The 12,776-nt window shown below is 41.4% G+C and overlaps 1 protein-coding gene across 1 annotated transcript in view; it reads right to left on the bottom strand.

Annotated features, from left to right (window-relative positions):
• VPS13D (vacuolar protein sorting 13 homolog D) overlaps window positions 1-12,776 on the bottom strand; it is a 103,147-nt gene that overhangs the window by 12,467 nt on the left and 77,904 nt on the right. Inside the window, 1 exon segment of the mRNA XM_086625671.1 lies at window positions 10,984-11,179. Within this exon segment, the coding sequence (XP_086481797.1) occupies window positions 10,984-11,179 (196 nt within the window).

The raw sequence follows: 12,776 nt of genomic DNA on the forward strand, positions 1-12,776 counted from the left end.
AGGGCCATAATGTTACTTTGCCCGAGGGCACAGCGAGGTATCTTAGAAGTTCTGAATAGTCTGCCGTCAGACAGGGCAGCGTAGCAGATGCTGCATTAGCCTTACTTCTGTGCTAATGTTTATAATAGTCCCATCAAAACCCATCAGTGCTGGCCAAGCAATGCCCCTTTCTTGTAAATGCAAACACGGTCACGTCACTTTGAGTGTAGCAGAAATGTTTCCGTATTGTACTCCTACCTTTCTGGGAAAGCAAATCCACTTTGGGGAAAAAAGCAAACCAGTGGTCTCTGCCCAGCACCAGGACATTAACTGGTAGGTGTGAAATGAACTGTGCTGACTCTTGCTCTTTCTCGTCAGGCCCTCCTTTATAGACATTCAGTTACTACAACTGGGGCTGCAGCAGGCACAGCACAAACGTCACCTGACAAAAAGCTACTCAGAAAATTTGGTTTGATTTTTCAAGTTAGCAGTTGCAAGAACAATTCAAATCAATTGGCTGGACCTACAAAACTGATAAAAGAGCATTCCACATGTTAACAGCGACATTAGGGGGAAAAATTATCTATAAAAATACCAGCCACATGCTAAATGAGGTGACATCAAGGCAATAAATAACTCCATCTGTATGAAAGAGTTTGTAGAAACCCCAGAAAACATCCCTGAACAGAAAAGTAACTATGGATAAAGTAGTACTGGAAAAAGAGTGGGTTGGATTTTTTTCTTTGTAAAAAAAAATAAAAGATCACTTTTACATATTTTTCTCAGATCACTTTATAAATCTGCCGCACATTAGAAATCAGACACACGTGTATTTTTTTCCAAGTAAAGAAAGCTGAAGGTTTACATTTTTAATAGCAACGTGACTATTTCTGAATGGCAGCAGTGTATATTACACGCAGCGTGAGAGGGTTAAACAGGACAGCCTCAACTCTTTATAAACTTTTGCCCTCTGGATATGTACTCATTGGCTGCTGTACAAGGCTGGAGCTGTATTACACGCCTTAACGATATGGTTCAACTGTCGGTCAGGCTCGGGGCCTGGCAATGGGCCAGACCGCAATCAATGGGACACAAACCTCCCCCTTTCAGATCATCACGAAGGCTCACATTATCTCCTTTTTGTCGTGCTGGTTAAATTTATGGAGCAGAACCCCGAAGCTGCATTCCTTGGCTTGGGCCGGCCCACGCGGGCCTCCCTTTGTTTGGTACTGTAAGCGAGGCGTGCTTTGGAGGATTGCGGGGTTGTTAGTTCAGGCACTGACTGTTTGCTCATGACTGAAATGAAAAGAGTTCAGTGGAAGGGCAAAAGGACAGCACAAGTGTAAAACCCCATCCCAGCAGGCCCCGGGCTCCCATCTACAGACTCTGGACTGAGCCGAAAACCTCCCCGGCAATGACAAAGGGAAAAAACGCATCCAGTAACAGGGAAACAGCCTGGCAGCACCTGAGCACGTACCGTGCCTTCGAGCAAGGCTGCAGACGTGCACCTCAACCAATCTGGCCTGAAGCACTGCGCACAAGTGCTGCGAGTGTTAAAGCAACGCTGAATCTTCTCCTTTGAAAATAAAACCTGTCAGCACAAACAGTACTACCTGTCCAGCCACATGGTTCAGCATTTCTGCTATTTCAAACATGTGGAGTAACCTCCGAGAATCTGATGCCGTGATTATTTATGCTTGGGAGGAGGACGTGCCAGGTAATTTTAGTAAGACACAAAACTACTGGAAATACAGTATGTAGAGGAGAGGTGGTCTTCATTTGGTATGTAACTGGCATTTCCTACATCTTCGTATTTGGTCTCAGAATGGAAAAAGGACACCTTTGGGTACACTCACATACCCTCTCGTCAAAGCTTTATTACTGTGGCAATTAAAGGCCACTCCTTGACACAGGTCACAAAATTAAAGATGTAAAGAAACCTTTAACCTCATGGCAAAATCATCTAGGGTGAAAGGAAATGCAAAGACAACTTGAAAGACAATACTCCAAATATATGCAAGAGAAACAAATACGTAGATGGAAAACCACAAGGGCTCTTGCTGATTATGGCTGTAATATCAGGTACCCGTGTACTTGTTTCTCGGTGCAGAAAATATCCACGCTGACCTTCATCAGTGTAAGACTAGTAAAAGTTATTCCCAGAAAGCTGCCCCAGACCTGCTGTACCAGACTTCACCCTCTGGCACAACAGGCAGATATGTCAGGACATGAGGTCATACAGCCGCTGCACTGGCGAGCAGTTCATGACATTTGTGCTTTAGAAATAAGGAAATAAACAAACGCCATATTCCTATTGCATTACACCAGTTTCACCTTTCCTACTATTTTTATGAACTGAAAATACTAGTAAGAGGGCCAAAAAATATTATAAAAAGCCACAGAATGTGTGTGAAATTTTTTTCAGTTCTGGGGATCAAGTCCGACTGGTTTAATGCGGTCTGATGATTTGTCCTGGTACATTCCAACAGACACGTCTGTTTTGAATAAAGCTTTTGTTCGTTCCTGGTGCGCGTACGCGTTCAGCTTATCCCACCTAATTCTCAGCAAGTAGATTTGTGAATGGAAATGGCGAATGCTTCACTGCCTGGTCCTTGATGACTGTTTAGTTTGTCTGCTGGTGCTAACGCATGAATGTAATTTTTTTTTTCTCAAACTCTCTCCAGTTCCATTCTAGAAGATACCATTGCAGGCTAGTTACATCTGCAGCTCTGTAGTTGTTCCGACCCAAGAAAACCATGACATAGAATACACTGAAGCAGCAGCGGCATTTAGCAGAGTGCTTTCTGAGTAAGGCAGGGTCTACACAGCACGTGAATGCCAGAAAACAGGAAACGTACAACACGGTTAAAGGTGTTCCTTTCACTTTTTGGCCTTGATGTCCAACATATTTTGCTGAAATGTACGACAAAATATGCAGGCTCTAGAAATACAGGTATTTCCTAAGGAAATAAAATTTTCTCCCTGTCTAGATGCATTCCTTTTAGTTAATAGCTAAATACTGTGAAGTGGGCACACAAGTATAAGAATTTCATTTTGTGGAGCAAATGCAGTCGTCTTAATTGTCGATTCAAATGTAAGTAGTAGAATAAATCTACGGTAAATCCAACAAAGGATTTATCAGCTCTTTTCAGAAGGGAGTCCGTAATTGCGTAAATTTATGACAGACTATGCCAGGCTACATGATGGTGCCTTGGATTTCACCTAACTGGAAAACACGAGTTACCTATGGCAAATGCCTCCATGTCCCGAAAAGCAGCAGCTTCCCCGCACCCTCAGAGGCGTCACATTCGAAACGGAGCAAGTGCTGACCCATGATGTCCACCTTTAGCCATCTCTCCTTTCACACCAGACTGGCCTAATGCAACAAATGCCTTTTCCTCACAAACTCACACCTTTTCCAAACCAGTTACTGTACACAATGAAATCCAGCTTAACCCGGTTCCTGCTCTGAACCCAGCCACAGCAGCAGCCTTCTGTTTAATGCAAAAGCTATGCAGCTTTCACTCCATGCAGTACCCTTTGACCAGTGAGGGAAATACACGTGCCTCTAGCTGTAACTCACCAAGGGGCTACTAAATATTTTGGTTTTGTGGAGGCTGTCACAGTAAGAACTCTGTATTCATTCACATATCTGCAATTATTTGTTGCTAATGATGAATGGACGTCTTTAGAAAAACACAATTTCACATTTCATGCTCGGCTAACTACGCAGCATTGTTCACATCAGTGTTTTCCATTTTCACTCGCCCGTCCTCCCCTTGAAACATTCCCTTCCAGTGATCCTGGCCCTTAACCAGCCGTCTGAATGCATCCCGGGTATCTTTCTGCTCTCAGTGTCAAGTTAAACACTAATGTTTTCGTGGAAAGTCTTACGAAATAGATGCTGGTATTTCAGATGACAGTTCAGTCCCTCACAAAGTCTCTCTTTAATGCTAACAGACATGTTGCCAATGGTGAACCCAGTGACCACAGAGGTTTCTTAAAATTTTTGTTCAGTTTTAACAGTAGGATATGTCATGCCAAAGCAAGAACTCTTTAGACAAAAGAAGTTACACAAGTTTTAACTAAAGGTTTAGCACTCCCTATTGGAATTTAAACCACCTAGAACTTCTTTGCTAATATGTAGAGTGCTTTAATGAGCATTCAGCAACTTTAACCCTTGAGCTTGAAAAACTGTCTTTTAAAAAGAGAGTTTGTTTGTTTTCAAGTTTTTCTTTAAGTGTCAGACCCTGCTACTCAAAGTCTAGCTCATAAGCTCCAGAGGCTGATCAGACGTAATATATGTAAAATGTAGGACCTGTGTGATTAAACATTGCCTAACACAAGCCAGTAATTGCTTATTTTTTTTCTAAAACCTCCTGTTACTTAAAAACATTCACATACAGCAGATGTGAAAGTAACCACATCTATACAATATTAATGGAGCAGTATGCTCCTGCTGCAGGCCCAAGCACTGTGGGTTTTTTCTTCAACTCCTTCCAAATAGTTAAATTGAGTCAAGTTCAAAAAAGGGGACAACCAACTGCAAAGAGACCTGATGTCACAAATATTCCCAACAGAAATGGTATCGAGTCATACAGATGCCTAGCAGTAACCTCCTGGAAACACTGTTCAGATGTAAAACGAGGTATTTGCAGTGATGCATAAAAGGGCGTTATAGTTTGGTTTTACAGCGGGTACCAGCGTATGTCCATTCAACCCTCTGAAAAGGAAAGGGAGAGGAATATGTCAGCACAGAGTCTGGATTCTCCGAATCATCCGGACTCCTGTTGGGGGCTAAGCAGCTAAAGTGCTTTCCTGCAGTGAACAACATTCTGTGCTGGAAATTGTGATCGTTTTGTATGTGAGGCTCTAGAATTACAGACTTTGCAAGAAAATACGATTAAGCAGCTGAATGTTTTAAAGGTTCATCTTTCTTTACTAGATCTTGTGGATTAAAAAACAAAATATCATGAAAACTACATGCAAGAGAATTATTTTCTTCAACCACGCATAGCAAATTCTGCTTGATTGTGAAGAACGGAGGCTGTGCTCCAAGTAATTATCTTTCAGCTCTTTGTCCTAGAGGGGGAAGGCAAAGGGAAAAAACTGTGAGATGCCCAGCCTGGCAGTCCTGGAGGAGGGGGCAAAAAGAAAAAGAAAAGCTGCCCCCCATATTTCTTTCTCACACACAGAAGTGCTTGGCCTTAACTCTACTATCTTTTATTTCTAATGTCAGATCACTTTGAAAGTTGTATTTTTATTTCTCAAAATAGTCAAGTTTTACTAAGTAAAGAGTGACTTCTTTAGGATTAGCCACTGTATGAGTATGTAGAGATTCACAAGTGAAACGTGGGACAGCAGTGCGTTCTGTCCTCAATTCTCAGGATTTTAGGCACTCAGAAGAGTAACTGCATGTCTCAAGTGCCTGAATTCCTTCCATAGAGCTCACGGGAAGCAGACTGGTGGAGCGAATACGCAAGGCCATCCTGACAGGGTGCCACTCACAGTCAAATACAATCATTACCTGAGATTTTTCTGACAAAAAGCCCCATTATAGTTTCTTGATGTGCAGCATGTGAGACTTACTTCTGTGCAGTCTAGGGAAACCTGTGCTTGTTTCTAATCTGAGTCATTCCTTTGGAAAACAATTCTGAGCAAGGGCAAGAAAAACATAAAGAAATGAATTCTTACAGAAAGCTGTAGAAAAGAAAATCATAGTCACAACTAAAAGCCAGAAGCATCTCATGGCAGCAAGCAGCACTCTGACTAGGCAAAAAGAATAAAGAACCACCTTCCGTTCATTCGTAAGGGTAGCTTCATGTATTTAGAAATCATTTTGGGTCTTAGATGGAGGATTATTGTCTCTTTCTAGTTAAGAAACTAAAATAGCTGAGATGCATTTTCAGGAAAAAAAATAAGGTTTGGAGGTTAAATTAATCATACTAAAGAGGTACAGGGCTGCAGTTTGAAGAATTACTTCCCCCACAAGAAAATTACGTTCACTTACACAACAAGCAAGAGTAGACATTTGAAGAACAGAACAGGATCTCCAGCAGAACTACACAAAGTTACCAGTGATAGGTTAAAACCTGACAGAAGAATACTGAGCAGGTGAGACTGGTAACAGCAAACAATTACAGCAGGGAGCAGCGTCTACAGAGGTGCTGCAAAATATGTGGGCACAAAACCAGGCTTGCTGTACTTGAAGGATCTAGTAAAAGTAGCATTTAAAATTCTGTTTGGAGAGGACAAACTAAGAGGCGTTTAAAACTCCAGTGAGGACAGTGAAGTACTAAAGAACCTGAAAAGGTCAGAAACATGGCAGGAAATGAAATGGGATTCAACCTACAAAATTGCAACCTGCTTCATCTGGGGAAAAATAATCCAGAAACAAATGACAAAGAGATATTTGCAAAGCAATAAAATGAAACATAAAAACCCCCACCTCTTGGGGGAAAACAGCAAACAGAGAACTGGATATCAATTTGCAATGTGATAGGGCAGTAAAAGCAGCCAGCACAACTTTGGGTGACTTGTAGAGCACAGCTTGTCACAGAACAGGGACAGGATGGTCCCTTTTCACACCGTACTGATGGGAACTTGCAGACTAGGGGCATTTCAGAGTAACTCGACAGCAGCAATGGAAGAATCTGGATAGACTAACGACAGAAGAAGGTAAACCCATAAAATCAAGTTCAGCAATAACTGAAGATGGGAGGCAGGGCCAACACTGAGGAAAGCCCAATGTCTACAGCCATTTCACAGGGTGCCACAGGAGTAAAATGGGCAGTCTTGCTCCAAAGAGAACAGGTAATTGGAGAAAGTGGTTCATTATGAAGATCTGTTATCCCACTGGGAAAAAAAGAGAAGACAGAGGCTATGAAGGAAATCACACTGCCCAAGTCATTTACAGATTAGACTGATAAATCAGCTGAACTGCCCTGTATGCAGCCCTTCCGGATTTACACAGCACAATGAATACTGGCCGATAAATGCAATTTCTCTCTGGCTTCTAGGAAAATCTTGGGAAAGGCTTACCAGGAGAAGAATATCTCCTCCACCAGTTGTGGCCCATGCATGACTGACGTGACTGTAAAGACTCCTGAAGTGAGATCTAGATCAAGTCCAAGGTGAGGACAGAATCTGGGACACATACAGGTGCTAAGGCTCAAGCAATATGGATCTTTAAAACTTGAGAACCTTGAGAATACACACTTTGCAGAGTATTAGCTGAGCTGGTGCTCCATTCAATCAGGTGTGTATTTTCTACTACTGCTTCTCAGTGTCACTGATACTTATGCTCTCAAGTTACTGCTTTTGACATTGCAATCAAAATCATAGCTAGCAGAGAGATGGATGCACAAAGGAAAAAACCCATAAAATTAAAATCACCTGCTGTTGACATTGCCTCAAACTTTTGCAACCTCACTGCATATTTCTGAGTGATGGCATGAAAGTGGTGAACAAAGGAACAACCAGCACAGGCTGCCTCTTTCCAGGTGAAGTACATTTAAAAGAATCAAGTATTTACATAAGAATTTTCTGTGGCCATTAATAGCGTGCCAATGTCAAACTATTCTTAACTAATCCAGCCTGCTTCCCTGACAGAATTCATTAGAATTGGGTAGTCAGGAAGTTATCTCCTTGTGACGGTCAGAAAAGAACACGAACCCTTGCAACAGCAGTTCAGGAATTATCTTAAACTTGCACTGACCTGGCAGAAGCCTGAGAGAAAGCCGTCACGGCAGTTTCCTGCACTACTTGTTAAGTCGGACACACATCTAAATATAAATGTTCTCTACGTGTGCTGCACTAGGACTTACAACACGTTCCTAGGAGCGAGTTTTCCAAGTGTATCTAGAGCCATAACAGCTTTCCTGTTTTCAACTGGTCTTTAAGACTTTTGGCAGTATATGACAAATATGGAAATAATCAGAACTCTTGTGTGTGACACTAGAGTACTTGGAACACATAAAACCCACTCGAAAAAAAGGTATCAAGTCACAGGCATTAACTGTTTATGAATTAGATGTATGCTGCATTGTCAACAACTATTTTTTTTATGTTCTCTTCTGCATTAAAATTTAAAAGTATTAAGGCAGCTTTATACATAAATAACAACCATAATAAATTATATAATTACATAATAAGTTGTAAGATTAGCCTTGAAAAAGTCCAGCTTAAAGTCAGATTTAAAAAATATTTTCTTGTGCTTTAAACACATCACCTTTTAAACTACCCCCATGAGCTCTAAAGCCATCGTCTGCTTCTCAGCCGTGTGAGTTTGGCTCCGTGTCCCAAGCACAGGGTTGTGCTGGCTCCTGAGTCCCGACAGAAAGCAAGACCTTTTGAAGCCAGAGGAGACTTAACGGCCATGCAAACATCATCACAGTAACACAAACTGCAGAGTCCTCCTCAGTGTTCTACTCAGTGCAGTAACTTTGCTGGAATTTGAACATGCCCTTTAGGACACCCTACAACCTCAGTTAGAATTCTTCGTCTCGCTCAAAACTGATCCAGTAGTTAAAATCGAGCAGCTTAAACTCAGGGCTTCTACAAACTTCAACCATGTAATTAGAGAATTGCAAGGGGGCTATAATTTAGTTTTGTGTCACGCTATTAAACGCAACTGTAATTAACTGGTCGACCCAACTCTGCACCAGTACTGGAAGCTTACACAAACGCTGTCAGTCTCAAGAGAAGGTCAAGATGGTTCTTACCGTGTTATCAACTGACGTTCTGCAGTGGTTCAAGACCACGCTTAAGATCAGTCACTGCCATGAACTTATATTCGTCAGGTTTGGCTGTTCTTGTGTTCTTGCTGTTATTGTACTTACATTCTGTGTACTCGCTGTTGTACTCCCGTTCGTCGGGGTTAGCTGTCCGTGCGTTCCTGGAAGAGTCGACACGGCCCAGCATGCTCAAACAGTACTCGACTGGAGCCAGCAGCTCGGGCTTGGAACACTGTTCTCTCTTGATTCCAAACCACACATACTTGAACAGTTAACAAATGCGGCAGGGGGATATTGGTACACAGCAGTCTGAAACATGTACAAACCCTTTGTTGGGTTTTTTGTTGTTTTTTTTTTTTTAATATCCCCGAAAGATTTGGTTGCTTCATTATATAAGCATATGAAAAAAACCCTTACCAAGTAAAGCTTCAGTGCAAGGTTGCTTATAGGTGGTGGTGTGTGTTTTTTTTTTAATTTTTCCCCCCTCCTACATTATCTACATATGCTCAAGTTCATTTGTTTATCTAAAAAAAATTTTGATCAGATTCTGTAGACTGGAGAAATGTAGCAGCTGAGAAAGGTGTTGGGTTTTGGTTGTTTGTTGTTGTTGTTGTTGTTGTTTTTACCTTGTAGAAGGTTGCTGGGTTGGAAACGTTTTGCAGAGTGTGTGTAAACACTAAAATAATTTCACAGTGCTTGTCTATGACAACAGTACTTCAGAATCTAGTGGAAGCAGAAATGTGGTTCAGCTCATCTGTCTCAACCTCATCTCTGAACTGACAGTTAACAAGCTAAAGGGAAGTGTGTCACCCAGGCAAACACAAGCTGGAGATAAGGCTGGCTGGAGGCCCTCCCTTTCCCAGTTGCTATCTGGTTTGTCAGCTGTTGATAACATCATTGCTACTGTGTCTCACAGAAGTGTGTCAAAATGTGAATTTTAAGTATTTGCATATCTTGAAACAAACTATAATAAAAGCACAGCTCAGCTGGTGAGACAGCTGACAGCACAGTCAGGTGTGTTTCTCCCCACCTTGAAATAAACTAATCAAGCTGTACAGTCACAAAATTAAGACTTGTACAAGGAGAACAGTAGATGTGTTTTCTCAGGGATGCACTTAGAGTTTCTCATGTAATTTTGCATGTGCAAATGTACTTGCCCAATGGTAATCCTTGACCTCGTGGTTCTACAGATCAAGCTCAGTACCAGACACGTAAGACACACACATGTTCACGACACAGCACACCTCGGTTCGCTCTTCGGAGCGTGTGCACCTCGCTCACACTCCATCACGCTGACTGTTCTTTCCTGCAACACTGACGGTAGACACTTCAGGATTCCACGCGTGGCATAATAAACCACAGGAAATGGAAAATCCAACGGGAAGACAAAACAACTAGAAAATCCAACACTTTGCAAATATTTTTCGCTAAGCTTTCTGACAATAAAATTTACTTCAGCACACGGGATCTCCGTCAGTACAACAGGACTTCTTAGCACAGTATTATCTATTTATAAAGTAAACCCTTGGCCACAAAGAGTAGAAAGAGCCTTCTCTCAGAGCAGCCTTTTATAGCGCTCGGCCCTTCCCTCTTCCACATTCACCGTCAGTACTAATGAGCATTCACTGACTTTAAATGTAATCATTGTTGTTTTGTAGAGACGACGTTTTTAACGGAACACGGGAAGGAAGCCAAAGCTTCCGTCCTGATGTGCTGACTCTTAACATCCACCTATGTACGGGTGAACAGACAAGCACATGAACATAAGGACACGTATCCACACTTTTTCTAAGTGAGAACTATTGCACAAAATAAAAATTAGAATATAGTGACACTATATTGATGCCAGAACTCTTCAAACTTTTGAAGAATTGTTTTTCTACACAGCAAAATAGAAGCTGGGGTTGAGCAGGGAGAACAACTCTTCCATTTCAGGTCTGCATAAGAATTCTGTGGTGGAAGTTTAATCTCGTTACATACAGCCTTTTAAAATTTGTGCTTTAATCTAACGCTGTAGCTTAATAGTGCCTATTTTATGTTGCAGCTTTTCCATGCCAATTTCACTCCTGTTACAGTATCAACAAATGCCATCTAGTAAAGAAAAAGCAAATTGAATGAAATGGGCTACGTCACTAATAACAGCTCATAGTAAATTTGATTAAATTATTGTGTCTTTGGGCAAGGAAAGACAATCAGATCAGAAATTGCAGCAGGTATTCATACGCATTTTTACAGTATTAATGATCAGAAATACAAACTGCTTACTGACCTGGGGCCGCTCAGAGTCGCAGTGTCCCTCACTGCCTGTGCAGTTTCCGATGCGAAATCCAGAGCTCCAGCCACAGGTTTGGTTACTGTGCCCACCAGCCCCTTCCCAAGGCCCGATATGAAGCCACTGACACCTCCTTCAGTTTTCACGCCTTCGACCGTTGAAGTTATGACACTTGTCAGGCCTCCAATGATACCTAGCACAGACGAGACAGCAGAGTGGGCCACAAGTGTTACCTCTAAAAATTACAGACCGGGTCACAGCTTGTGTCTGCCTGAACGATTTACTGTCAGGTGTGACACAAACGAGCTGTGCGATTAACGTAATGCAGAAACTGTTTCAAAACTGGTGACAGGAGATAATAGCTTTATATGATGTATGTGCAGCACACATGTGCCTACACACAGACACTAATACCCCACAGATTTAATTCATTATTAAATACATGTTTTTTTTCTGTTTCTACACTGTTCTATTTCCCAGCTGTACTTACACAAACAGTCCTGATCTGTTCCTGAGGTGAAGCGGTTACTTACCAGGTGACAAAATGCTATAACCACAAAACCTTATACAATTTGAGATAGAATTAGGAAAGTGCATTACTTGACTGGAGAAAGTTAATGATTTTAAACTGGCCTTGTGTGATTTAACTGTGATGCTGCCGACAGATGCTTCTGTGCACATTACCATTGCTGAGAATCTGGATGCTCTGAAGAAATCAAGAACCTACTGAGGCTTCAGAAGACTTGGAACAGTTCTTGTTACCTGAGAACACGCTTTACAGGTTTCACATCTCCACAACTGGAATATCACAGTATTTAGTGAACTGGCTTAAGCACTCATTTAAAAGTGCTGACCACCGTCTGGCTCTTCAGCTTTCAGCAACCAGGTGCTCTTTTAGGGTCTGTAACTGAAGTACAGACCAGGCAGCACCTTCACTTCCAAACTCGAGAAGCACAAGGTATTTAAATCACTTCTCTTGAATAAATACAGTTTATGGTTAACTCCTGCATTTCAACAGACAGGATATAAGAATTATGTGCTTTTTTATCGAGAAACCTCTCTCATGAGCCACTTGAATACCTACAATGTCTCTTTATGAAAAAGTCCAGCATAAAGACTTGCTCAGCATAGAAAAGATTGCCTTTTTAGCAAAAAACAGGTTATCTTTTACGCAGGCCGCAACAGTTGCACTAAAAGAATGACATTTAAACAAACTTGAGTCAAGATGATGCAAAATATAAATATTTGATTTAAACTTGGCTTGTATTAACTTTCTTCAACAGATAAATCATGAACTAAATTGATGTGAGATTCTGGCCAAATTAAGACTAGTCCACTGCCTTTTACACAAATTCATTTATCTAGTTCTTAGTAGACTTAGAAAAACTAAAACAAAACCACAAAACAACCCAATGGGTGAAATGTTACTTTAAACTGATGTACTGATTCCGAGGAAACTCAGGTTTCTGGAACTGAAAGCAAACATAAGAAAGCTGCAATCCAGCCATCCTCATTTTTATTTTATTGTCTGACCCTCAGAAAGACTTTGCACGGGTATTCTATGCCTCTATAAAGAAACTGGAGTTTTGGATGAACTTTCTTTAAAATTTAATTTTAATTTGCAAAAAAGCTTTTACTTGCAGTTAGATGTGAAAAGACCTTATTCTTAAATGTGGTTTCTGTCAACTTAAAAACCAAACAATCCCCCCACCCCGACCCTGCAAGCATTCAAATTCAGATATAAAGCCTGCCACAGCTCCACTTCTCCGGCTTCAGATCATCGCCCAGGA

The sequence above is a fragment of the Tauraco erythrolophus genome, chromosome 23, assembly GCF_009769465.1.
Source record: "Tauraco erythrolophus isolate bTauEry1 chromosome 23, bTauEry1.pri, whole genome shotgun sequence".
Classification (NCBI taxonomy): Eukaryota; Metazoa; Chordata; class Aves; order Musophagiformes; family Musophagidae; genus Tauraco; species Tauraco erythrolophus.